Source organism: Bombina bombina, chromosome 8 (genome assembly GCF_027579735.1).
Source record: "Bombina bombina isolate aBomBom1 chromosome 8, aBomBom1.pri, whole genome shotgun sequence".
Lineage (NCBI taxonomy): Eukaryota > Metazoa > Chordata > Amphibia > Anura > Bombinatoridae > Bombina > Bombina bombina.
The window spans coordinates 9,234,969-9,260,907 of NC_069506.1; the positions used below are offsets into that span (position 1 = coordinate 9,234,969).

General features: G+C 43.9%; 1 protein-coding gene across 1 annotated transcript in view; it reads left to right on the forward strand.

The window, feature by feature from the left end:
• Positions 1 to 22,949, forward strand: part of ZW10 (zw10 kinetochore protein) — a 47,460-nt gene extending 24,511 nt beyond the window's left edge. The window contains exons 10-16 of the mRNA XM_053690122.1: positions 111 to 349; positions 648 to 719; positions 5,090 to 5,259; positions 5,900 to 6,030; positions 20,968 to 21,099; positions 21,962 to 22,164; positions 22,635 to 22,949. Of these exons, the coding sequence (XP_053546097.1) occupies positions 111 to 349; positions 648 to 719; positions 5,090 to 5,259; positions 5,900 to 6,030; positions 20,968 to 21,099; positions 21,962 to 22,164; positions 22,635 to 22,755 (1,068 nt within the window). The 3' untranslated portion in view covers positions 22,756 to 22,949. The remainder of the gene's footprint in view (positions 1 to 110; positions 350 to 647; positions 720 to 5,089; positions 5,260 to 5,899; positions 6,031 to 20,967; positions 21,100 to 21,961; positions 22,165 to 22,634) is intronic.
• Positions 22,950 to 25,939: the final 2,990 nt, after the last annotated feature.

A 25,939-nucleotide genomic window follows, 5' to 3' on the forward strand; every position in this document is an offset into this window, starting at 1 on the left:
TTTTAAGGCTAACGCAAGACTCGTAATCTAGCCGAAACATTGTTACTTTTGTAAGTGTCATCACATATGTTTTTTTTTATATATAGTTCTTTTTACATTTTTATCTTCAGATTACTCCTGACTCTAAAGTGACTGTGCCGAAGCTTCCCAGCCCTGAGAAAGGGGAGAAAGGGAAAAGTCAGATTGTGCCAACAAATCTCCCCAGTGAAAGTCCTGGTCTGGAAAATGAGACCAAGCTGAGCCAGCACACGTTCTCTCTCCCGACGTGTAGGATCAGTGAGTCGGTGGAGAAGCTGATGGAACTTGCGTACCAGACGCTGTCTGAGGCTACAGACAGCAACAAGCCTTGGTAAGGGGTTAAGCTCTGCTGATTTAGTTGGTTTGACTTTAAGTTGTGCCCCCTTTAGCGGAAAATATAATTCGCTAGGCTGGAGATTTCTACTTGTCATTGGCTCGTTCTTTTATAATATACGTAATGTATAACAGCCCTTTAGTGATGTTAAGTTTGAAACTCTCTACTCTGAGCAGGTTTCTTGATAACTTTACAATATCTTTGTAAAGTTGTGCAGCGATTACGTTTAAAACAATGAGTCTAGTTGTTTAGTACGGTGTGACTTACGTCCTCTCTCTGCATCTTCCCTTTTCAGTGCCATTCAACTTTTCTACACTGTCCGAAACATTTTCCATCTGTTCTATGATGTTGTCCCAACGTATCACAAGTGAGTGTTCCCTACATGAGGTTTTCTTTTTCATTGCTGCGTCTGTTTCAAGCGTGAGCCATTCTATCATTTAAGGTTCCTTTTTTTTTTTTTCTCTTCCATATTTTCTTCTCTCTGATTATAATATCTCTCTCTCTCACCCCCCCTTTTCTTTGTCTCTCTCTGTATCAGTATATATGTGTGTCTCTCTCTGTATCAGTATATATGTGTCTCTCTCTCTGTATCAGTATATATGTGTGTCTCTCTCTCTGTATCAGTATATATGTGTGTCTCTCTCTGTATCAGTATATATGTGTGTCTCTCTCTCTGTATCAGTATATATGTGTGTCTCTCTCTCTGTATCAGTATATATGTGTGTCTCTCTCTCTGTATCAGTATATATGTGTGTCTCTCTCTCTGTATCAGTATATATGTGTGTCTCTCTCTCTGTATCAGTATATATATGTGTGTCTCTCTCTCTGTATCAGTATATATGTGTGTCTCTCTCTCTGTATCAGTATATATATGTGTGTCTCTCTCTCTGTATCAGTATATATATGTGTGTCTCTCTCTCTGTATCAGTATATATATGTGTGTCTCTCTCTCTGTATCAGTATATATATGTGTGTCTCTCTCTCTGTATCAGTATATATGTGTGTCTCTCTCTCTGTATCAGTATATATGTGTGTCTCTCTCTCTGTATCAGTATATATGTGTGTCTCTCTCTCTGTATCAGTATATATGTGTGTCTCTCTCTCTGTATCAGTATATATGTGTGTCTCTCTCTCTGTATCAGTAGATATGTGTGTCTCTCTCTCTGTATCAGTAGATATGTGTGTCTCTCTCTCTGTATCAGTATATATGTGTGTCTCTCTCTCTCTGTATCAGTATATATGTGTGTCTCTCTGTATCAGTATATATGTGTGTCTCTCTCTCTGTATCAGTATATATGTCTCTCTCTCTCTGTATCAGTATATATGTGTCTCTCTCTCTCTGTATCAGTATATATGTGTCTCTCTCTCTCTGTATCAGTATATATGTGTGTCTCTCTCTCTGTATCAGTATATACGTGTGTCTCTCTCTCTCTGTATCAGTATATATGTGTGTCTCTCTCTCTCTCTGTATCAGTATATATGTGTGTCTCTCTCTCTGTATCAGTATATATGTGTGTCTCTCGCTCTCTGTATCAGTATATATGTGTGTCTCTCTCTCTCTGTATCAGTATATATGTGTGTCTCTCTCTCTCTGTATCAGTATATATATGTGTGTCTCTCTCTCTCTGTATCAGTATATATGTGTGTCTCTCTCTCTCTGTATCAGTATATATGTGTGTCTCTCTCTCTCTGTATCAGTATATATGTGTGTCTCTCTCTCTGTATCAGTATATATGTGTGTCTCTCTCTCTCTCTGTATCAGTATATATGTGTGTCTCTCTCTCTGTATCAGTATATACGTGTGTCTCTCTCTCTCTATATCAGTATATATATGTGTGTCTCTCTCTCTGTATCAGTATATATGTGTGTCTCTCTCTCTCTGTATCAGTATATATGTGTGTCTCTCTCTCTCTGTATCAGTATATGTGTGTCTCTCTCTCTCTGTATCAGTATATATGTGTGTCTCTCTCTCTCTGTATCAGTATATATGTGTGTCTCTCTCTCTGTATCAGTATATATGTGTGTCTCTCTCTCTGTATCAGTATATATGTGTCTCTCTCTCTGTATCAGTATATATGTGTCTCTCTCTCTGTATCAGTATATATGTGTGTCTCTCTCTCTGTATCAGTATATATGTGTGTCTCTCTCTCTCTGTATCAGTATATATGTGTGTCTCTCTCTCTCTGTATCAGTATATATGTGTGTCTCTCTCTCTCTCTGTATCAGTATATATGTGTGTCTCTCTCTCTCTGTATCAGTATATATGTGTGTCTCTCTCTCTGTATCAGTATATATGTGTGTCTCTCTCTCTCTCTGTATCAGTATATATGTGTGTCTCTCTCTCTGTATCAGTATATATGTGTGTGTCTCTCTCTCTGTATCAGTATATATGTGTGTCTCTCTCTCTCTCTCTGTATCAGTATATATGTGTGTGTCTCTCTCTCTCTGTATCAGTATATATATGTGTGTGTCTCTCTCTCTCTCTCTCTGTATCAGTATATATATGTGTGTGTCTCTCTCTCTCTGTATCAGTATATATGTGTGTGTCTCTCTCTCTGTATCAGTATATATGTGTGTGTGTCTCTCTCTCTGTATCAGTATATATATGTGTGTCTCTCTCTCTCTCTGTATCAGTATATATATGTGTGTCTCTCTCTCTCTGTATCAGTATATATATGTGTGTCTCTCTCTCTCTGTATCAGTATATATATGTGTGTCTCTCTCTCTCTCTGTATCAGTATATATATGTGTCTCTCTCTCTCTCTCTCTCTCTGTATCAGTATATATATGTGTGTCTCTCTCTCTCTCTCTCTGTATCAGTATATATATGTGTGTCTCTCTCTGTATCAGTATATATATGTGTGTCTCTCTCTGTATCAGTATATATATGTGTGTCTCTCTCTCTGTATCAGTATATATATGTGTGTCTCTCTCTGTATCAGTATATATATGTGTGTCTCTCTCTGTATCAGTATATATATGTGTGTCTCTCTCTCTGTATCAGTATATATATGTGTGTCTCTCTCTCTGTATCAGTATATATATGTGTGTCTCTCTCTCTCTCTCTGTATCAGTATATATATGTGTGTCTCTCTCTCTCTGTATCAGTATATATATGTGTGTCTCTCTCTCTCTGTATCAGTATATATATGTGTGTCTCTCTCTCTCTGTATCAGTATATATATGTGTGTCTCTCTCTCTCTCTGTATCAGTATATATATGTGTGTCTCTCTCTCTCTGTATCAGTATATATATGTGTGTCTCTCTCTCTCTCTCTCTGTATCAGTATATATGTGTGTCTCTCTCTCTCTCTGTATCAGTATATATGTGTGTCTCTCTCTCTCTCTGTATCAGTATATATGTGTGTCTCTCTCTCTCTCTGTATCAGTATATATGTGTGTCTCTCTCTGTATCAGTATATATATGTGTGTCTCTCTCTGTATCAGTATATATATGTGTGTCTCTCTCTCTGTATCAGTATATATATGTGTGTCTCTCTCTCTGTATCAGTATATATATGTGTGTGTCTCTCTCTCCGTATCAGTATATATATGTGTGTCTCTCTCTCTGTATCAGTATATATATGTGTGTCTCTCTCTCTGTATCAGTATATATATGTGTGTCTCTCTCTCTGTATCAGTATATATATGTGTGTCTCTCTCTCTGTATCAGTATATATATGTGTCTCTCTCTCTCTCTGTATCAGTATATATATGTGTGTCTCTCTCTGTATCAGTATATATATGTGTGTGTCTCTCTCTGTATCAGTATATATATGTGTGTCTCTCTCTCTGTATCAGTATATATATGTGTGTCTCTCTCTCTGTATCAGTATATATATGTGTGTCTCTCTCTCTGTATCAGTATATATATGTGTGTCTCTCTCTCTGTATCAGTATATATATGTGTGTCTCTCTCTCTGTATCAGTATATATATGTGTGTCTCTCTCTCTGTATCAGTATATATATGTGTGTCTCTCTCTCTCTGTATCAGTATATATATGTGTGTCTCTCTCTCTCTGTATCAGTATATATATGTGTGTCTCTCTCTCTGTATCAGTATATATGTGTGTCTCTCTCTCTGTATCAGTATATATATGTGTGTCTCTCTCTCTGTATCAGTATATATATGTGTGTCTCTCTCTCTGTATCAGTATATATATGTGTGTCTCTCTCTCTGTATCAGTATATATATGTGTGTCTCTCTCTCTGTATCAGTATATGTGTCTCTCTCTCTCTCTCTCTCTGTATCAGTATATATATGTGTGTCTCTCTCTGTATCAGTATATATATGTGTGTCTCTCTCTGTATCAGTATATATATGTGTGTCTCTCTCTGTATCAGTATATATATGTGTGTCTCTCTCTGTATCAGTATATATATGTGTGTCTCTCTCTGTATCAGTATATATATGTGTGTCTCTCTCTGTATCAGTATATATATGTGTGTCTCTCTCTGTATCAGTATATATATGTGTGTCTCTCTCTGTATCAGTAGATATGTGTGTCTCTCTCTCTGTATCAGTAGATATGTGTGTCTCTCTCTGTATCAGTATATATATGTGTGTCTCTCCATAACTAGAGGTTATTAACTGTGCATGACTGAAGATCATTGATTGTTTTGCTTCCCTGTACTTGAGATGGTCGCTCTCTAATGGATTAGTTGGACCTGCTGGGTGCGATACTGTAGCACCGAGTAACTTAACTTTCAGGGTTATTGTTTGATTCCTTTTTGCAGAGAGAACCTGCAGAAACTTCCCCAGCTCTCCGCCATCCACCACAACAACTGCATGTACATAGCCCACCATTTGCTCACGCTCGGGCACCAGTTTCGCTATCATCTCCCGACTCCGCTCAGCGATGGAGCCGCCACTTTTGTGGACATGGTTCCTGGATTCAGAAGACTTGGTAATTCTTTTTCTATCAGTTTTAGGAATGCTGAATGATTTGTGTTTTTGTCTGATGCAGTGCTGTAATCTTTCGGAGGTTTGTAATATAGAAGAAAATAGCGAGGCTGTTGGGGAAGGAACCTGGAACATTTTATGTAGTTTTAATAGAATGAACCAAATTATGAAAAATTTCAACTCTAAAGCATATTAAAGGCACATCCCTAACCCTATTGAAGGCACATCCCTAACCCTATTGAAGGCACATCCCTAACCCTATTGAAGGCACATCCCTAACCCTATTGAAGGCACATCCCTAACCAAGATGAATGTAACTGAAAAGAACAGTCTGCTTCTGTCTAAACCTTTGCAGAACTGAAAATTCCCTATGCACTTCTGGCTCTTCAGTATCTAGGCCCAAATGCATCAGCCTGTGCGTCACTTCAGTAACTGCTTATACTGTCCCTGCCAGTCCTAATACAGCTGTGCTGTAAAATCTACTCATCTCCTAAGGCTTCAAGAGAGAACGTTTCACCAACGTGAATCTTAAACCGTTTCCTTTCATTTCTGTTTGAGTTGAAGGGAAGTGTAGGACGCTCAAGTCATTATCTACACAGTGAGCCTTCCCTGTTTGTGAAGTTGTCTGCCTGTGTTTCTAACAGGTACCGAGAGCTTTCTGGCCCAGATGCGTTCCCAAAAAGCTGAACTCCTAGAAAGGTTGTCAAGTGCAAGAACCTTTATCAATATGGAAGATGAAGAAAATTATACAACAGCCCACAAGGCCATAAGGCAGGTAAGTGACACATTAGCTTCATTGTTGTACCTGCATCTTACTCTCACTATTCCTACTGCTTATACCTCTTCCTATACACCCGGCACCTCCTACTGACCTTACCTACTGCTGATACCTCTTCCTATACACCCGGCACCTCCTACTGACCTTACCTACTGCTGATACCTCTTCCTATACACCCGGCACCTCCTACTGACCTTACCTACTGCTGATACCTCTTCCTATACACCCAGCACCTACTGACCTTACCTGCTGCTAATACCTCTTCCTATACAACCAGCACCTACTGACCTTACCTGCTGCTAATACCTCTTCCTATACACCCAGCACCTACTGATCTTATCTGCTACTAATACCTCTTCCTATAAACCCAGCACCTACTGACCTTACCTGCTGCTAATACCTCTTCCTATAGACCCAGCACCTACTGACCTTACCTGCTGCTAATAACTCTTCCTATACACCCAGCACCTACTGACCTTACCTGCTGCTAATAACTCTTCCTATACACCCAGCACCTACTGACCTTACCTGCTGCTAATACCTCTTCCTATACACCCAGCACCTACTGACCTTACCTACTGCTAATACCTCTTCCTATACACCCAGCACCTACTGACCTCACCTGCTGCTAATACCTCTTCCTATACACCCAGCACCTACTGACCTTACCTGTCGCTAATACCTCTTCCTATACACCCAGCACCTACTGACTTTACCTGCTGCTAATACCTCTTCCTATGCATCCAGCACCTACTGACCTTACCTGCTGCTAATACCTCTTCCTATATACCCAGCACCTACTGACCTTACCTGCTGCTAATATCTCTTCCTATACACCCAGCACCTACTGACCTTACCTGCTGCTAATATCTCTTCCTATACACCAGCACCTACTGACCTTACCTGCTGCTAATACCTCTTCCTATACACCCAGCACCTACTGACCTTACCTGCTGCTAATACCTCTTCATATACACCCAGCACCTACTGACCTTACCTGCTGCTAATACCTCATCCTATACACCCAGCACCTACTGACCTCACCTGCTACTAATACCTCTTCCTATACACCCAGCACCTACTGACCTCATCTGCTACTAATATCTCTTCCTATACACCCAGCACCTACTGACCTTACCTGCTGCTAATACCTCTTCCTATACACCCAGCACCTACTGAACTTACCTGCTGCTAATACCTCATCCTATACACCCAGCACCTACTGAACTTACCTGCTGCTAATACCTCTTCCTATACATCCAGCACCTACTGACCTTTCCTGCTGCTAATACCTCTTCCTATACACCCAGCACCTACTGACCTTACCTGCTGCTAATACCTCTTCCTATACACCCAGCACCTACTGACCTTACCTGCTGCTAATACCTCTTCTTATACACCCAGCACCTACTGACCTTACCTGCTGCTAATACCTCTTCCTATACACCCAGCACCTACTGACCTTACCTGCTGCTAATACCTCTTCCTATACACCCAGCACCTACTGACCTTACCTGCTGCTAATACCTTTTCCTATACACCCAGCACCTACTGAACTTACCTGCTGCTAATACCTCATCCTATACACCCAGCACCTACTGACCTAACCTGCTGCTAATACCTCTTCCTATACATCCAGCACCTACTGACCTTACCTGCTGCTAATACCTCTTCCTATACACCCAGCACCTACTGACCTTACCTGCTGCTAATACCTCTTCCTATACACCCAGCACCTACTGACCTTACCTACTGCTAATACCTCTTCCTATACACCCAGCACCTACTGAACTTACCTGCTGGTAATACCTCTTCCTATACACCCAGCACCTACTGACCTTACCTGCTGCTAATACCTCATCCTATACACCCAGCACCTACTGAACTTACCTGCTGCTAATAACTCTTCCTATACACCCAGCACCTACTGACCTTACCTGCTGCTAATACCTCATCCTATACACCCAGCACCTACTGAACTTACCTGCTGCTAATACCTCTTCCTATACACCCAGCACCTACTGACCTTACCTACTGCTAATACCTCTTCCTATACACCCAGCACCTACTGAACTTACCTGCTGGTAATACCTCTTCCTATACACCCAGCACCTACTGACCTTACCTACTGCTAATACCTCTTCCTATACACCCAGCACCTACTGAACTTACCTGCTGGTAATACCTCTTCCTATACACCCAGCACCTACTGACCTTACCTGCTGCTAATACCTCTTCCTATACACCCAGCACCTACTGACCTTACCTACTGCTGATACCTCTTCCTATACACCCAGCACCTACTGACCTTACCTGCTGCTAATACCTCTTCCTATACACCCAGCACCTACTGACCTTACCTGCTGCTAATACCTCTTCCTATACACCCAGCACCTACTGACCTTACCTGCTGCTAATACCTCTTCCTATACACCCAGCACCTACTGACCTTACCTGCTGCTAATACCTCTTCCTATACACCCAGCACCTACTGACCTTACCTGCAGCTAATACCTCTTCCTATACACCCAGCACGTACTGACCTTATCTGCTGCTAATACCTCTTCCTATACACCCAGCACCTACTGACCTTACCTGCTGCTAATACCTCTTCCTATACACCCAGCACCTACTGACCTTACCTGCTGCTAATACCTCTTCCTATACACCCAGCACCTACTGACCTTACCTGCTGCTAATACCTTTTCCTATACACCCAGCACCTACTGAACTTACCTGCTGCTAATACCTCATCCTATACACCCAGCACCTACTGACCTAACCTGCTGCTAATACCTCTTCCTATACACCCAGCACCTACTGAACTTACTTACTGCTAATACCTCTTCCTATAAACCCAGCACCTACTGACCTTACCTGCTGCTAATACCTCTTCCTATACACCCAGCACCTACTGACCTTACCTGCTGCTAATACCTCTTCCTATACACCCAGCACCTACTGACCTAACCTGCTGCTAATACCTCTTCCTATACACCCAGCACCTACTGACCTTACCTGCTGCTAATACCTCTTCCTATACACCCAGCACCTACTGACCTTACCTGCTGCTAATACCTCTTCCTTTACACCCTGCACCTACTGACCTTACCTGCTGCTAATACCTCATCCTATACACCCAGCACCTACTGACCTAACCTGCTGCTAATACCTCTTCCTATACACCCAGCACCTACTGAACTTACCTGCTGCTAATACCTCTTCCTATACACCCAGCACCTACTGACCTTACCTACTGCTAATAACTCTTCCTATACGCCCAGCACCTACTGACCTTACCTACTGCTGATACCTCTTCCTATACACCCAGCACCTACTGACCTTACCTGCTGCTAATACCTCTTCCTATACACCCAGCACCTACTGACCTTACCTGCTGCTAATACCTCTTCCTATACACCCAGCACCTACTGACCTTACCTGCTGCTAATACCTCTTCCTATACACCCAGCACCTACTGACCTTACCTGCAGCTAATACCTCTTCCTATACACCCAGCACCTACTGACCTTACCTGCTGCTAATACCTCTTCCTATACACCTAGCACCTACTGACCTTACCTACTGCTAATACCTCTTCCTATACACCCAGCACCTACTGACCTTACCTGCTGCTAATACCTCTTCCTATACACCCAGCACCTACTGACCTTACCTGCTGCTAATACCTCTTCCTATACACCCAGCACCTACTGACCTTACCTACTGCTGATACCTCTTCCTATAAACCCAGCACCTACTGACCTTACCTGCTGCTAATACCTCTCTCTATACACCCAGCACCTACTGACCTTACCTACTGCTAATATCTCTTCCTATACACCCAGCAGTTACTGACCTTACCTGCTGCTAATACCTCTTCCTATACACCCAGCACCTACTGACCTTACCTGCTGCTAATATCTCTTCCTATACACCCAGCACCTACTGACCTTACCTACTGCTAATATCTCTTCCTATACACCCAGCAGTTACTGACCTTACCTGCTGCTAATACCTCTTCCTATACACCCAGCACCTACTGACCTTACCTGCTGCTAATACCTCTTCCTATACACCCAGCACCTACTGACCTTACCTGCTGCTAATACCTCTTCCTATACACCCAGCACCTACTGACCTTACCTGCTGCTAATACCTCTTCCTATACAACCAGCACCTACTGCCCTTACCTGCTGCTAATACCTCATCCTATACACCCAGCACTTACTGACCTTACCTGCTGCTAATACCTCTTCCTATACACCCAGCACCTACTGACCTTACCTGCTGCTAATACCTCTTCCTATACACCCAGCACCTACTGACCTTACCTACTGCTAATAACTCTTCCTATACACCCAGCACCTACTGACCTTACCTGCTGCTAATACCTCTTCCTATACACCCAGCACCTACTGACCTTACCTGCTGCTAATACCTCTTCCTATACGCCCAGCACCTACTGACCTTACCTGCTGCTAATATCTCTTCCTATACACCCAGCACTTACTGACCTTACCTACTGCTGATACCTCTTCCTATACACCTAGCACCTACTGACCTTACCTGCTGCTAATACCTCTTCCTATACACCCAGCACCTACTGACCTTACCTACTGCTAATACCTCTTCCTATGCACCCAGCACCTACTGACCTTACCTACTGCTGATACCTCTTCCTATACACCCAGCACCTACTGACCTTACCTGCAGCTAATACCTCTTCCTATACACCCAGCATCTACTGACCTTACCTGCTGCTTATACCTCTTCCTATACACCCAGCACCTACTGACCTTACCTGCTGCTAATATCTCTTCCTATACACCCAGCACCTACTGACCTTACCTGCTGCTAATACCTCTTCCTATACACCCAGCACCTACTGACCTTACCTGCTGCTAATAACTCTTCCTATACACCCAGCACCCTACTGACCTTACCTGCTGCTAATACCTCTTCCTATACACCCAGCACCTACTGACCTCACCTGCTGCTAATACCTCTTCCTATACACCCAGCACCTACTGACCTTACCTACTGCTAATACCTCTTCCTATATACCCAGCACCTACTGACCTTACCTGCTGCTAATGCCTCTTCCTATACACCCAGCACCTACTGACCTTACCTGCTGCTAATACCTCTTCCTATACACCCAGCACCTACTGACCTTACCTGCTGCTAATACCTCTTCATATACACCCAGCAGTTACTGACCTTACCTGCTGCTAATACCTCTTCCTATACACCCAGCAGTTACTGACCTTACCTGCTGCTAATACCTCTTCCTATACACCCAGCACCTACTGACCATACCTGCTGCTAATACCTCTTCCTATACACCCAGCACCTAGTGACCTTACCTGCTGCTAATACCTCTTCCTATACACCCAGCACCTACTGACCTTACCTGCTGCTAATACCTCTTCCTATATACCCAGCACCTACTGACCTTACCTGCTGCTAATACCTCTTCCTATACACCCAGCACCTACTGACCTTACCTGCTGCTAATACCTCTTCCTATACACCCAGCACCTACTGACCTTACCTGCTGCTAATACCTCTTCCTATACACCCAGTACCTACTGACCTTACCTGCTGCTAATACCTCTTCCTATACACCCAGCACCTACTGACCTTACCTGCTGCTAATACCTCTTCCTATACACCCAGCACCTACTGACCTTACCTCCTGCTGATACCTCTTCCTATACACCCAGCACCTACTGACCTTACCTGCTGCTAATACCTCTTCCTATACACCCAGCACCTACTGACCTTACCTGCTGCTGATACCTCTTCCTATACACCCAGCACCTACTGACCTTACCTGCTGCTAATACCTCTTCCTGTACACCCAGCACCTACTGACCTTACCTGCTGCTAATACCTCTTCCTATACACCCAGCACCTACTGACCTTACCTGCTGCTAATACCTCTTCCTATACACCCAGCACCTACTGACCTTACCTGCTGCTAATACCTCTTCCTATACACCCAGCAGTTACTGACCTTACCTGCTGCTAATACCTCTTCCTATACACCCAGCACCTACTGACCTTACCTGCTGCTAATACCTCTTCCTATACACCCAGCACCTACTGACCTTACCTGCTGCTAATACCTCTTCCTATACCCCCAGCACCTACCGACCTTACCTACTGCTAATACCTCTTCCTATACACCCAGCACCTACTGGCCCTACCTGCTGCTAATATCTCTTCCTATACACCCAGCACCTACTGACTTTACCTGCTGCTAATACCTCTTCCTATACACCCAGTACCTACTGACCTTACCTGCTGCTAATACCTCTTCCTATACACCCAGCACCTACTGGCCCTACCTGCTGCTAATATCTCTTCCTATATACCCAGCACCTACTGACCTTACCTGCTGCTAATACCTCTTCCTATACACCCAGCACCTACTGACCTTACCTGCTGCTAATACCTCTTCCTATACACCCAGCACCTACTGACCTTACCTGCTGCTAATACCTCTTCCTATACACCCAGCACCTACTGACCTTACCTGCTGCTAATACCTCTTCCTATACACCCAGCACCTAATGACCTTACCTGCTGCTAATGCCTCTTCCTATACACCCAGTACCTACTGACCTTACCTGCTGCTAATACCTCTTCCTATACACCCAGCACCTACTGACCTTACCTGCTGCTAATGCCTCTTCCTATACACCCAGCACCTAATGACCTTACCTGCTGCTAATGCCTCTTCCTATACACCCAGTACCTACTGACCTTACCTGCTGCTAATACCTCTTCCTATACACCCAGCACCTACTGACCTTACCTGCTGCTAATACCTCTTCCTATACACCCAGCCCCTACTGACCTTACCTACTGCTAATACCTCTTCCTATACACCCAGCACCTACTGACCTTACCTGCTGCTAATACCTCTTCCTATACACCCAGCACCTACTGACCTTACCTACTGCTGATACCTCTTCCTATACACCCAGCACCTACTGACCTTACCTGCTGCTAATACCTCTTCCTATACACCCAGCACCTACTGACCTTACCTGCTGCTGATACCTCTTCCTATACACCCAGCACCTACTGACCTTACCTGCTGCTAATACCTCTTCCTGTACACCCAGCACCTACTGACCTTACCTGCTGCTAATACCTCTTCCTATACACCCAGCACCTACTGACCTTACCTGCTGCTAATACCTCTTCCTATACACCCAGCACCTACTGACCTTACCTGCTGCTAATACCTCTTCCTATACACCCAGCAGTTACTGACCTTACCTGCTGCTAATACCTCTTCCTATACACCCAGCACCTACTGACCTTACCTGCTGCTAATACCTCTTCCTATACACCCAGCACCTACTGACCTTACCTGCTGCTAATACCTCTTCCTATACACCCAGCACCTACTGACCTTACCTGCTGCTAATACCTCTTACTATACACCCAGCACCTACTGACCTTACCTGCTGCTAATACCTCTTCCTATACACCAAGCACCTACTGACCTTACCTGCTGCTAATACCTCTTCCTATACACCCAGCACCTACGGACATTACCTGCTGCTAATACCTCTTCCTATACACCCAGCACCTACTGACCTAACCTGCTGCTAATACCTCTTCCTATACACCCAGCACCTACTGACCTTACCTACTGCTAATACCTCTTCCTATACACCCAGCACCTACTGACCTTACCTGCTGCTGATACCTCTTCCTATACACCCAGCACCTACTGACCTTACCTACTGCTAATACCTCTTCCTATACACCCAGCAACTACTGACCTTACCTGCTGCTAATACCTCTTCCTATACACCCAGCACCTACTGACCTTACCTGCTGCTAATACCTCTTCCTATACACCCAGCACCTAATGACCTTACCTGCTGCTAATACCTCTTCCTATACACCCAGCACCTACTGACCTTACCTGCTGCTAATACCTCTTACTATACACCCAGCACCTACTGACTTTACCTGCTGCTAATACCTCTTCCTATACACCAAGCACCTACTGACCTTACCTGCTGCTAATACCTCTTCCTATACACCCAGCACCTACGGACATTACCTGCTGCTAATACCTCTTCCTATACACCCAGCACCTACTGACCTAACCTGCTGCTAATACCTCTTCCTATACACCCAGCACCTACTGACCTTACCTACTGCTAATACCTCTTCCTATACACCCAGCACCTACTGACCTTACCTGCTGCTGATACCTCTTCCTATACACCCAGCACCTACTGACCTTACCTACTGCTAATACCTCTTCCTATACACCCAGCAACTACTGACCTTACCTGCTGCTAATACCTCTTCCTATACACCCAGCACCTACTGACCTTACCTGCTGCTAATACCTCTTCCTATACACCCAGCACCTAATGACCTTACCTGCTGCTAATACCTCTTCCTATACACCCAGCACCTACTGACCTTACCTGCTGCTAATACCTCTTACTATACACCCAGCACCTACTGACTTTACCTGCTGCTAATACCTCTTCCTATACACCAAGCACCTACTGACCTTACCTGCTGCTAATACCTCTTCCTATACACCCAGCACCTACGGACATTACCTGCTGCTAATACCTCTTCCTATACACCCAGCACCTACTGACCTTACCTGCTGCTAATACCTCTTCCTATACACCCAGCACCTACTGACCTTACCTACTGCTAATAACTCTTCCTATACACCCAGCACCTACTGACCTTACCTGCTGCTAATACCTCTTTATATACACCCAGCACCTACTGACCTTACCTGCTGCTAATACCTCTTCCTATACACCCAGCACCTACTGACCTTACCTGCTGCTAATACCTCTTCCTATACACCCAGCACCTACTGACCTTACCTGCTGCTAATACCTCTTCCTATACACCCAGCACCTACTGACCTTATCTGCTGCTAATACCTCTTCCTATACACCCAGCACCTACTGACCTTACCTGCTGCTAATACCTCTTCCTATACACACAGCACCTACTGACCTTACCTGCTGCTAATACCTCTTCCTATACACCCAGCACCTAATGACCTTACCTGCTGCTAATGCCTCTTCCTATACACCCAGCACCTACTGACCTTACCTGCTGCTAATACCTCTTCCTATTCACCAAGCACCTACTGACCTTACCTGCTGCTAATACCTCTTCCTATGCACCCAGCACCTACTGACCTTACCTGCTGCTAATACCTCTTCCTATGCACCCAGCACCTACTGACCTTACCTGCTGCTAATACCTCTTCCTATATACCCAGCACCTACTGACCTTACCTGCTGCTAATACCTCTTCCTATACACCCAGCACCTACTGACCTTACCTGCTGCTAATACCTCTTCCTATACACCCAGCACCTACTGACCTTACCTGCTGCTAATACCTCTTCCTATACACCCAGCACCTACTGACCTTACCTGCTGCTAATACCTCTTCCTATACACCCAGCACCTACTGACCTTACCTGCTGCTAATACCTCTTCCTATACACCCAGCACCTACTGACCTTACCTGCTGCTAATACCTCTTCCTATACACCCAGCACCTACTGACCTTACCTGCTGCTAATACCTCTTCCTATACACCCAGCACCTACTGACCTTACCTGCTGCTAATACCTCTTCCTATACACCCAGCACCTACTGACCTTACCTGCTGCTAATACCTCTTCCTATACACCCAGCACCTACTGACCTTACCTGCTGCTAATACCTCTTCCTATACACCCAGCACCTACTGACCTTACCTGCTGCTAATACCTCTTCCTATACACCCAGCACCTACTGAACTTACCTGCTGCTAATACCTCTTCCTATACACCCAGCACCTACTGACCTTACCTGCTGCTAATACCTCTTCCTATACACCCAGCACCTACTGACCTTATCTGCTGCTAATACCTCTTTATATACACCCAGCACCTACTGACCTTACCTGCTGCTAATACCTCTTCCTATACACCCAGCATCTACTGACCTTACCTGCTGCTAATACCTCTTCCTATACACCCAGCACCTACTGACCTTACCTGCTGCTAATACCTCTTCCTATACACCCAGTACCTACTGACGTTACCTGCTGCTAATATCTCTTCCTATACACCCAGCACCTACTGACCTTACCTACTGCTAATACCTCTTCCTATACACCCAGCATCTACTGACCTTACCTGCTGCTAATACCTCTTCCTATACACCCAGCACCTACTGACCTTACCTGCTGCTAATACCTCTTCCTATACACCCAGCACCTACTGACCTTACCTGCTGCTAATACCTCATCCTATACACCCAGCACCTACTGACCTTACCTACTGCTAATACCTCTTCCTATACACCCAGCACCTACTGACCTTACCTGCTGCTAATACCTCTTCCTATACACCCAGCACCTACTGACCTTACCTACTGCTAATACCTCTTCCTATACACCCAGCACCTACTGACCTTACCTGCTGCTGATACCTCTTCCTATACACCCAGCACCTACTGACCTTACCTACTGCTAATACCTCTTCCTATACACCCAGCAACTACTGACCTTACCTGCTGCTGATACCTCTTCCTATACACCCAGCACCTACTGACCTTACCTGCTGCTAATACCTCTTCCTATACACCCAGCACCTACTGACCTTACCTGCTGCTAATACCTCTTCCTATACACCCAGCACCTAATGACCTTACCTGCTGCTAATACCTCTTCCTATACACCCAGCACCTACTGACCTTACCTGCTGCTAATACCTCTTACTATACACCCAGCACCTACTGACTTTACCTGCTGCTAATACCTCTTCCTATACACCAAGCACCTACTGACCTTACCTGCTGCTAATACCTCTTCCTATACACCCAGCACCTACGGACATTACCTGCTGCTAATACCTCTTCCTATACACCCAGCACCTACTGACCTTACCTGCTGCTAATACCTCTTCCTATACACCCAGCACCTACTGACCTTACCTACTGCTAATAACTCTTCCTATACACCCAGCACCTACTGACCTTACCTGCTGCTAATACCTCTTTATATACACCCAGCACCTACTGACCTTACCTGCTGCTAATACCTCTTCCTATACACCCAGCACCTACTGACCTTACCTGCTGCTAATACCTCTTCCTATACACCCAGCACCTACTGACCTTACCTGCTGCTAATACCTCTTCCTATACACCCAGCACCTACTGACCTTATCTGCTGCTAATACCTCTTCCTTTACACCCTGCACCTACTGACCTTACCTGCTGCTAATACCTCTTCCTTTACACCCTGCACCTACTGACCTTACCTGCTGCTAATACCTCTTCCTTTACACCCTGCACCTACTGACCTTACCTGCTGCTAATACCTCTTCCTATACACCCAGCACCTACTGACCTTACCTGCTGCTAATACCTCTTCCTATACACCCAGCACCTACTGACCTTACCTGCTGCTAATACCTCTTCCTATACACCCAGCACCTACTGACCTTACCTGCTGCTAATACCTCTTCCTATACACCCAGCACCTACTGACCTTACCTGCTGCTAATACCTCTTCCTATACACCCAGCACCTACTGACCTTACCTGCTGCTAATACCTCTTCCTATACACCCAGCACCTACTGACCTTATCTGCTGCTAATACCTCTTTATATACACCCAGCACCTACTGACCTTACCTGCTGCTAATACCTCTTCCTATACACCCAGCATCTACTGACCTTACCTGCTGCTAATACCTCTTCCTATACACCCAGCACCTACTGACCTTACCTGCTGCTAATACCTCTTCCTATACACCCAGCACCTACTGACCGTTACCTACTGCTAATATCTCTTCCTATACACCCAGCACCTACTGACCTTACCTACTGCTAATACCTCTTCCTATACACCCAGCATCTACTGACCTTACCTGCTGCTAATACCTCTTCCTATACACCCAGCACCTACTGACCTTACCTGCTGCTAATACCTCATCCTATACACCCAGCACCTACTGACCTTACCTACTGCTAATACCTCTTCCTATACACCCAGCACCTACTGACCTTACCTACTGCTAATACCTCTTCCTATACACCCAGCACCTAACTGACCTTACCTGCTGCTAATACCTCTTCCTATACACCCAGCACCCTACTGACCTTACCTGCTGCTAATACCTCTTCCTATACACCCAGCACCTACTGACCTTACCTGCTGCTAATACCTCTTCCTATACACCCAGCACCTACTGACCTTACCTGCTGCTAATACCTCTTCCTATACACCCAGCACCTACTGACCTTACCTGCTGCTAATACCTCTTCCTATACACCCAGCACCTACTGACCTTACCTGCTGCTAATATCTCTTCCTATACACCCAGCACCTACTGACCTTACCTGCTGCTAATATCTCTTCCTATACACCCAGCACCTACTGACCTTACCTGCTGCTAATATCTCTTCCTATACACCCAGCACCTACTGACCTTACCTGCTGCTAATACCTCTTCCTATACACCCAGCACCTACTGACCTTACCTGCTGCTAATAACTCTTCCTATACACACAGCACCTACTGACCTTACCTACTGCTAATACCTCTTCCTATACACCCAGCACCTACTGACCTTACCTGCTGCTAATACCTCTTCCTATACACCCAGCACCTACTGACCTTACCTGCTGCTAATACCTCTTCCTATACACACAGCACCTACTGACCTTACCTACTGCTAATAACTCTTCCTATACACCCAGCACCTACTGACCTTACCTGCTGCTAATACCTCTTTATATACACCCAGCACCTACTGACCTTACCTGCTGCTAATACCTCTTCCTATACACCCAGCACCTACTGACCTTACCTGCTGCTAATACCTCTTCCTATACACCCAGCACCTACTGACCTTACCTGCTGCTAATACCTCTTCCTATACACCCAGCACCTACTGACCTTATCTGCTGCTAATACCTCTTCCTATACACCCAGCACCTACTGACCTTACCTGCTGCTAATACCTCTTCCTTTACACCCTGCACCTACTGACCTTACCTGCTGCTAATACCTCTTCCTATACACCCAGCACCTACTGACCTTACCTGCTGCTAATACCTCTTCCTATACACCCAGCACCTACTGACCTTACCTGCTGCTAATACCTCTTCCTATACACCCAGCACCTACTGACCTTACCTGCTGCTAATACCTCTTCCTATACACCCAGCACCTACTGACCTTACCTGCTGCTAATACCTCTTCCTATACACCCAGCACCTACTGACCTTACCTGCTGCTAATACCTCTTCCTATACACCCAGCACCTACTGACCTTACCTGCTGCTAATACCTCTTCCTATACACCCAGCACCTACTGACCTTATCTGCTGCTAATACCTCTTTATATACACCCAGCACCTACTGACCTTACCTGCTGCTAATACCTCTTCCTATACACCCAGCATCTACTGACCTTACCTGCTGCTAATACCTCTTCCTATACACCCAGCACCTACTGACGTTACCTGCTGCTAATATCTCTTCCTATACACCCAGCACCTACTGACCTTACCTACTGCTAATACCTCTTCCTATACACCCAGCATCTACTGACCTTACCTGCTGCTAATACCTCTTCCTATACACCCAGCACCTACTGACCTTACCTGCTGCTAATACCTCTTCCTATACACCCAGCACCTACTGACCTTACCTACTGCTGATACCTCTTCCTATACACCCAGCACCTACTGACCTTACCTGCTGCTAATACCTCTTCCTATACACCCAGCACCTACTGACCTTACCTGCTGCTAATACCTCATCCTATACACCCAGCACCTACTGACCTTACCTACTGCTAATACCTCTTCCTATACACCCAGCACCTACTGACCTCACCTGCTGCTAATACCTCTTCCTATACACCCAGCACCTAACTGACCTTACCTGCTGCTAATACCTCTTCCTATACACCCATCACCTACTGACCTTACCTGCTGCTAATACCTCTTCCTATACACCCAGCACCTACTGACCTTACCTGCTGCTAATACCTCTTCCTATACACCCAGCACCTACTGACCTTACCTGCTGCTAATACCTCTTCCTATACACCCAGCACCTACTGACCTTACCTGCTGCTAATACCTCTTCCTATACACCCAGCACCTACTGACCTTACCTGCTGCTAATATCTCTTCCTATACACCCAGCACCTACTGACCTTACCTGCTGCTAATACCTCTTCCTATACACCCAGCACCTACTGACCTTACCTGCTGCTAATACCTCTTCCTATACACCCAGCACCTACTGACCTTACCTGTCGCTAATACCTCTTCCTATACACCCAGCACCTACTGACCTTACCTGCTGCTAATACCTCTTCCTATACACCCAGCACCTACTGACCTTACCTGCTGCTAATACCTCTTCCTATACACCCAGCACCTACTGACCTTACCTGCTGCTAATACCTCTTCCTATACACCCAGCACCTACTGACCTTACCTGCTGCTAATATCTCTTCCTATACACCCAGCGCCTACTGACCTTACCTGCTGCTAATACCTCTTCCTATACACCCAGCGCCTACTGACCTTACCTGCTGCTAATACCTCTTCCTATACACCCAGCATCTACTGACCTTACCTGCTGCTAATACCTCTTCCTATACACCCAGCACCTACTGCTAAAACAAAATGTTGTTGGTTCCTTAATTTAAAATACATTTGTCCACCTCTAATTTACCTACCTCTGTTTCTGTAAAACCGGATAATCCAGTAGGGTCTGGTTGTGTATTAGGTTGTGCAGCACTTTTATGTAACAGAAGTCATCCCTGTTATACCTGTTATTGTTCTATAATTCTTGTTCATTCACCAAACTGACCTAGCTTTTCCTTTTTAGGTTATTCACCAGTTGAGCCGCCTGGGCAAGGTCTGGCAAGACGTTCTCCCTGTAGCCATTTACTGTAAAGCCATGGGCACCTTGTTAAACACGGCCATCACCGAGATGATCAGCAAAATCACTGCCCTGCAGGTAGTTTTATTTTATTATTTTATTTTTATCCTTGAATAGAAACCTCATATAAAAATAACCGTAAAACAGTTTCCCAACATTATGATACCAACTCCATGAACAGATTTACCGATTATCAGGAAGCACTGTCACTGTTATTGTAAATAAATACAATGGCGCTTACTGCATCTTCTTATGGTTGCCTTCTGCGTGCACTCCCCAGGCTTTCTTATCACGATTGCCTGGGTCTTATTAGTCTGTTTAAACAATAACTATTACCTTTATGATTTCTTTACTATCGTTCTGATTGTTCAATGTATACAAATGTGAGAAACCTGATTATAAAACTGTAGGTTACATGAATAAGCTGTATTATAACATAAATATTACACCTGGTTTCATCTCCTCTCCAAACTGTCCCATTTTACAGATGCAAATATACAAATAATCTGAAATCCAAACTATTCTAAAATACAAAACCTTCTGTTGTCCCAAGCAGGCGCGCACCACGTGTGGGCAGGCGCGCTCAACACACACACATGCGCGCACAAACACGCACTTTTTTGCTTTCTCATGCAACCAAAAAGAAGTGTTGTTCTTTGATTTACAGACGTGTCTGAGCACAGTTACATCAGGAACCTCACAAGTAGTTTAATGTAAGCGGTAGATGCTGGGGCTTTAGAAGTTCTCACTCGGTAAAGACTTTTTCACATATTCCTCTGCACTGCTGAATGTACGAAATTGCAGCTACCACTAAGGCAGAAAATAAATCTAACGCAATAAAGTTTTATGTAGAATGTAACGGGATACAGAAGCAACGCCCCCTCCCAGCGCAGAGAGGGGTAGCGTTATTATTCCTCAGTGTGCTTTTTCCTTTTGTTAGGACATCTCCACAGAGGACGGAGAGCGGCTGTACACGCTGTGCCGGACGGTTATTGAGGAAGGTCCCCTGGTCTTTACCCCTCTGCTTGACGAAGGCATAAACAAGAAATACCAGGAGGAGGTGCCAGTGTATGTGCACAAGTGGATGAAATTCAAAGAGCTGATGATAATCCTGCAAGCCAGTCTGCAGGAGATCGTGGACCGGTGAGGCTTAGCGAGTCTAAAGGGGGCGGCTTTCTTAGCTTTTCTAGTCGCACCATTTGGTTTTGTGTCTCTTCACACTGGTGTAAAAATGTGCCACTGTTCACAATTACAACTGTGGGAGTTGCTGATATCGGCCAATGACCTGTTTCTCCCTTGGTGTTGAGTTTTACACCAACATACATTTCTTGTTTTAAATTTAAAAGCTTTAACTTAAAGTGCGTGATACTGAAAACATTTTATTTGGGAATTGTTCCTGTCCATTTCAGTTTAAATTTAAAAAGCCTTTTAATTATGTTTTTTTTCTTTTTCTTTCATGCAAAAATGATTGTAGCATTTATAACTGCTTCTCTTATATATTTGTTAATAGAAACATTTTGAACATGATGTCCCTTTAATGTTTTTTAGTTTTAAATTAAAAAAAAAAAATATTTGCAAAGATCTTTTGTATTTATGGCAGTTTTTCCCCCCAGGTGGGCGGATGGTAAAGGACCTCTCGCTGCAGAATTTTCCACAAATGAAGTGAAGAGTCTGATCAGGGCGTTGTTTCAGAACACGGAGAGAAGAGCGGCTGCTTTAGCTCGGATAAAATAACTGACCGCCGCCTGTGTATTCGCTGTAATTTTATGTACATAAACAGCCTGCTTCAGGGGCCTCTAGTAAATTCTATTTGTTTGTGTGCAGGATTCACGCATTGTTGTAAGGGCTACACATTATATATTTTTTTCTTTTTAAATGACAATAATGTAATTCTGTACATGCTCTTATATTAAATCTATTTACATGTTGTTTGTCCTAACGGTGTATTCTAGAGCTGTATGCTACCGATAATGTTACTTCTTTTACAGAGTTTGTAACTTGCATCCGTAAACAAGACATTACTATGGGCAGCAGAGCTTACAGTCTTTAACCGTTACTGCCTAGTTCACCTGTAAGGGATACAATGGTGGAATTATTTTTACTCAAAGTGGGTTCATATTTTATCCTTAATACAGCGCAGAATTTATTTTTGTTTCATATGCAAGTTGACTTAATCCTTACAGAGACAGTAAAGTCAAAATTAATCTTTACTTTTATCATTACATTTGCTTTGTTCTCTTAGTATTATTAGCTGAAAGCTAAACCTAGGTTGGCTCATATGCTAATTTCGAAGCCCTTGAAGGCCGCCTCTTATCCCAGTGCATTTTGATAGTTTTTTACAGCTAGACAGCGCTAGTTCATCTGTGCCATATAGATAACATAATGCTCACTCCCATGACGTTATTTATGAGTCAGCAGTGATTGGCTAAAATGCAAGTCTGACAAAAGAACGGAGAGGCTGCAGAGGCTTAGATACAGGGTAATTACAGAGGTAAAAAGTATATTAATATAACTGAGATAAGGAGCAGTCTGCAGAGGCTTAGATACAGGGTAATCACAGAGGTAAAAAGTATATTAATATAACTGAGATAAGGGGGCAGTCTGCAGAGGCTTAGATACAGGGTAATTACAGAGGTAAAAAGTATATTAATATAACTGAGACAAGGGGCAGTGTGCAGAGGCTTAGATACAGGGTAATCACAGAGGTAAAAAGTATATTAATATAACTGAGATAAGGGGGCAGTCTGCAGAGGCTTAGATACAGGGTAATTACAGAGGTAAAAAGTATATTAATATAACTGAGACAAGGGGCAGTGTGCAGAGGCTTAGATACAGGGTAATCACAGAGGTAAAAAGTATATTAATATAACTGAGATAAGGGGCAGTCTGCAGAGGGTTAGATACAAGGTAATCACAGAGGTAAAAAGTATATTAATATAACTGAGATAAGGAGCAGTCTGCAGAGGCTTAGGTACAAGGTAATCACAGAGGTAAAAAGTATATTAATATAACTGAGATAAGAGGCAGTCTGCAGAGACTTAGATACAAGGTAATCACAGAGGTAAAAAGTATATTAATATAAGTGAGATAAGGGGCAGTCTGCAGAGACTTAGATACAAGGTAATCACAGAGGTAAAAAGTATATTAATATAACTGAGATAAGGGGCAGTCTGCAGAGACTTAGATACAAGGTAATCACAGAGGTAAAAAGTATATTAATATAAGTGAGATAAGGGGCAGTCTGCAGAGACTTAGATACAGGGTAATCAGTGGTAAAAAGTATATTAATATAAGTGAGATAAGGGGCAGTCTGCAGAGACTTAGATACAAGGTAATCACAGAGGTAAAAAGTATATTAATATAACTGAGATAAAGGGCAGTCTGCAGAGGCTTAGATACAGGGTAATCACAGAGGTAAAAAGTATATTAATATAAGTGAGATAAGGGGCAGTCTGCAGAGGCTTTGATACAAGGTAATCAGAGGTAAAAAGCATATTAATATAACCGTGTTAGTTATGCAAAACTGGGGAATGGGGTATAAAGGGATTATCCTTTTACATAATACAAATTCTGGAGTAGACTGTCCATTTTAGTGGCTTCATTCTTAAAGGGACATGGAACCCAAAACATTTCTTTCATGAATCTGAGCACACAATTTTAAACAACCTTCTTATTTACTTCTATTATCACACTTAATGTGTTCTCTTGGTATCTTTCTTTTTTAAGACACGATGAGTCCACGGATCATCTTAATTACTTATGGGATATTCACCTCCTGGTCAGCAGGAGGCGGCAAAGAGCACCATAGCAGAGCTGTTAAATAGCTCCTCCCTTCCCTCCCACTCCAGTCATTCTCTTTGCCTACGTTAGTGATAGGAAGTGGTGAGGTGTTAGTATAGATTCTTCAATCAAGAGTTTATTATTTTTAAAGTAGTGCAAGATTGTGCTGCTTTGTTCTAGGGTGTAGCCGTAGTCCATATCAGTCTCTTCAGTAGAGCTATTGGTGGCTTTAGAGCAATGGGAACTGGTGGGGCATAATTCTCACTGCGCCTCCCATGTATTTTGTTGCCCTGTATGCCTTTAGTTTGAGGAAAAGGATTACTCAGCTTGCCTTTTTTTTCCACAGGTCAATGGGAGGGAGAGGACCTCTTAAACCTGGGATCTGCCTTGCTATCAGGCAGAGGATGAGGTAAGTGCTAACTTTTTATCTAGGGATAGAAAGATCTCAGAAAAAAGTTTGGGCACGGTGTTATTTTATTCAAAGCCTCATTACCAATTAGGAATAGATTCTCCTATGATGCTAGGGGGCACTATGACAGTTTGGCTTTTATTATTCTACAAGCCTTATTAATGTTGATAGATTCTTCTACTGCGTTATGAGATAATAGGGAAACTTAGACGCAGGCACTGGGGCTGATCCCTCATCTCCCGGCGGTTTCCTAACATAATTTTAACCGACCGGGAGTGTACATATTAATTATTAAGGGTTTGGGCGCTCCTGCATGAACACTAGAGCAGGTTCAGTGCGTAGGGGTTTTTTATGTTAAAACTTACGGACTACGCTATTATTTACAAAGCTTGTAATGGCAGCAGAGAGTTATTGATACCGCCACGATGGGCGGTACTTATGTGACGCCATTTTAGTTGCGCAGCTGTTCTTCTTCCGGTTTTCGGAAAAGCTGTTTACGCTTCTGTAACAGCTGTTTAGTTCAAGATGTTTGCGCTTAGAGCAGCGCTTCTGTAACTGCTGTTTAATTCACAATGTTGGCGCTTAGAGCAGCGCTTCTGTAACAGCTGTTTAATTCACAATGTTGGCGCTTAGAGCAGCGCTTCTGTAACAGCTGTTTAAGTCACGATGTTGGCGCTTAGAGCAGCGCTTCTGTAACAGCTGTTTAATTCACAATGTTGGCGCTTAGAG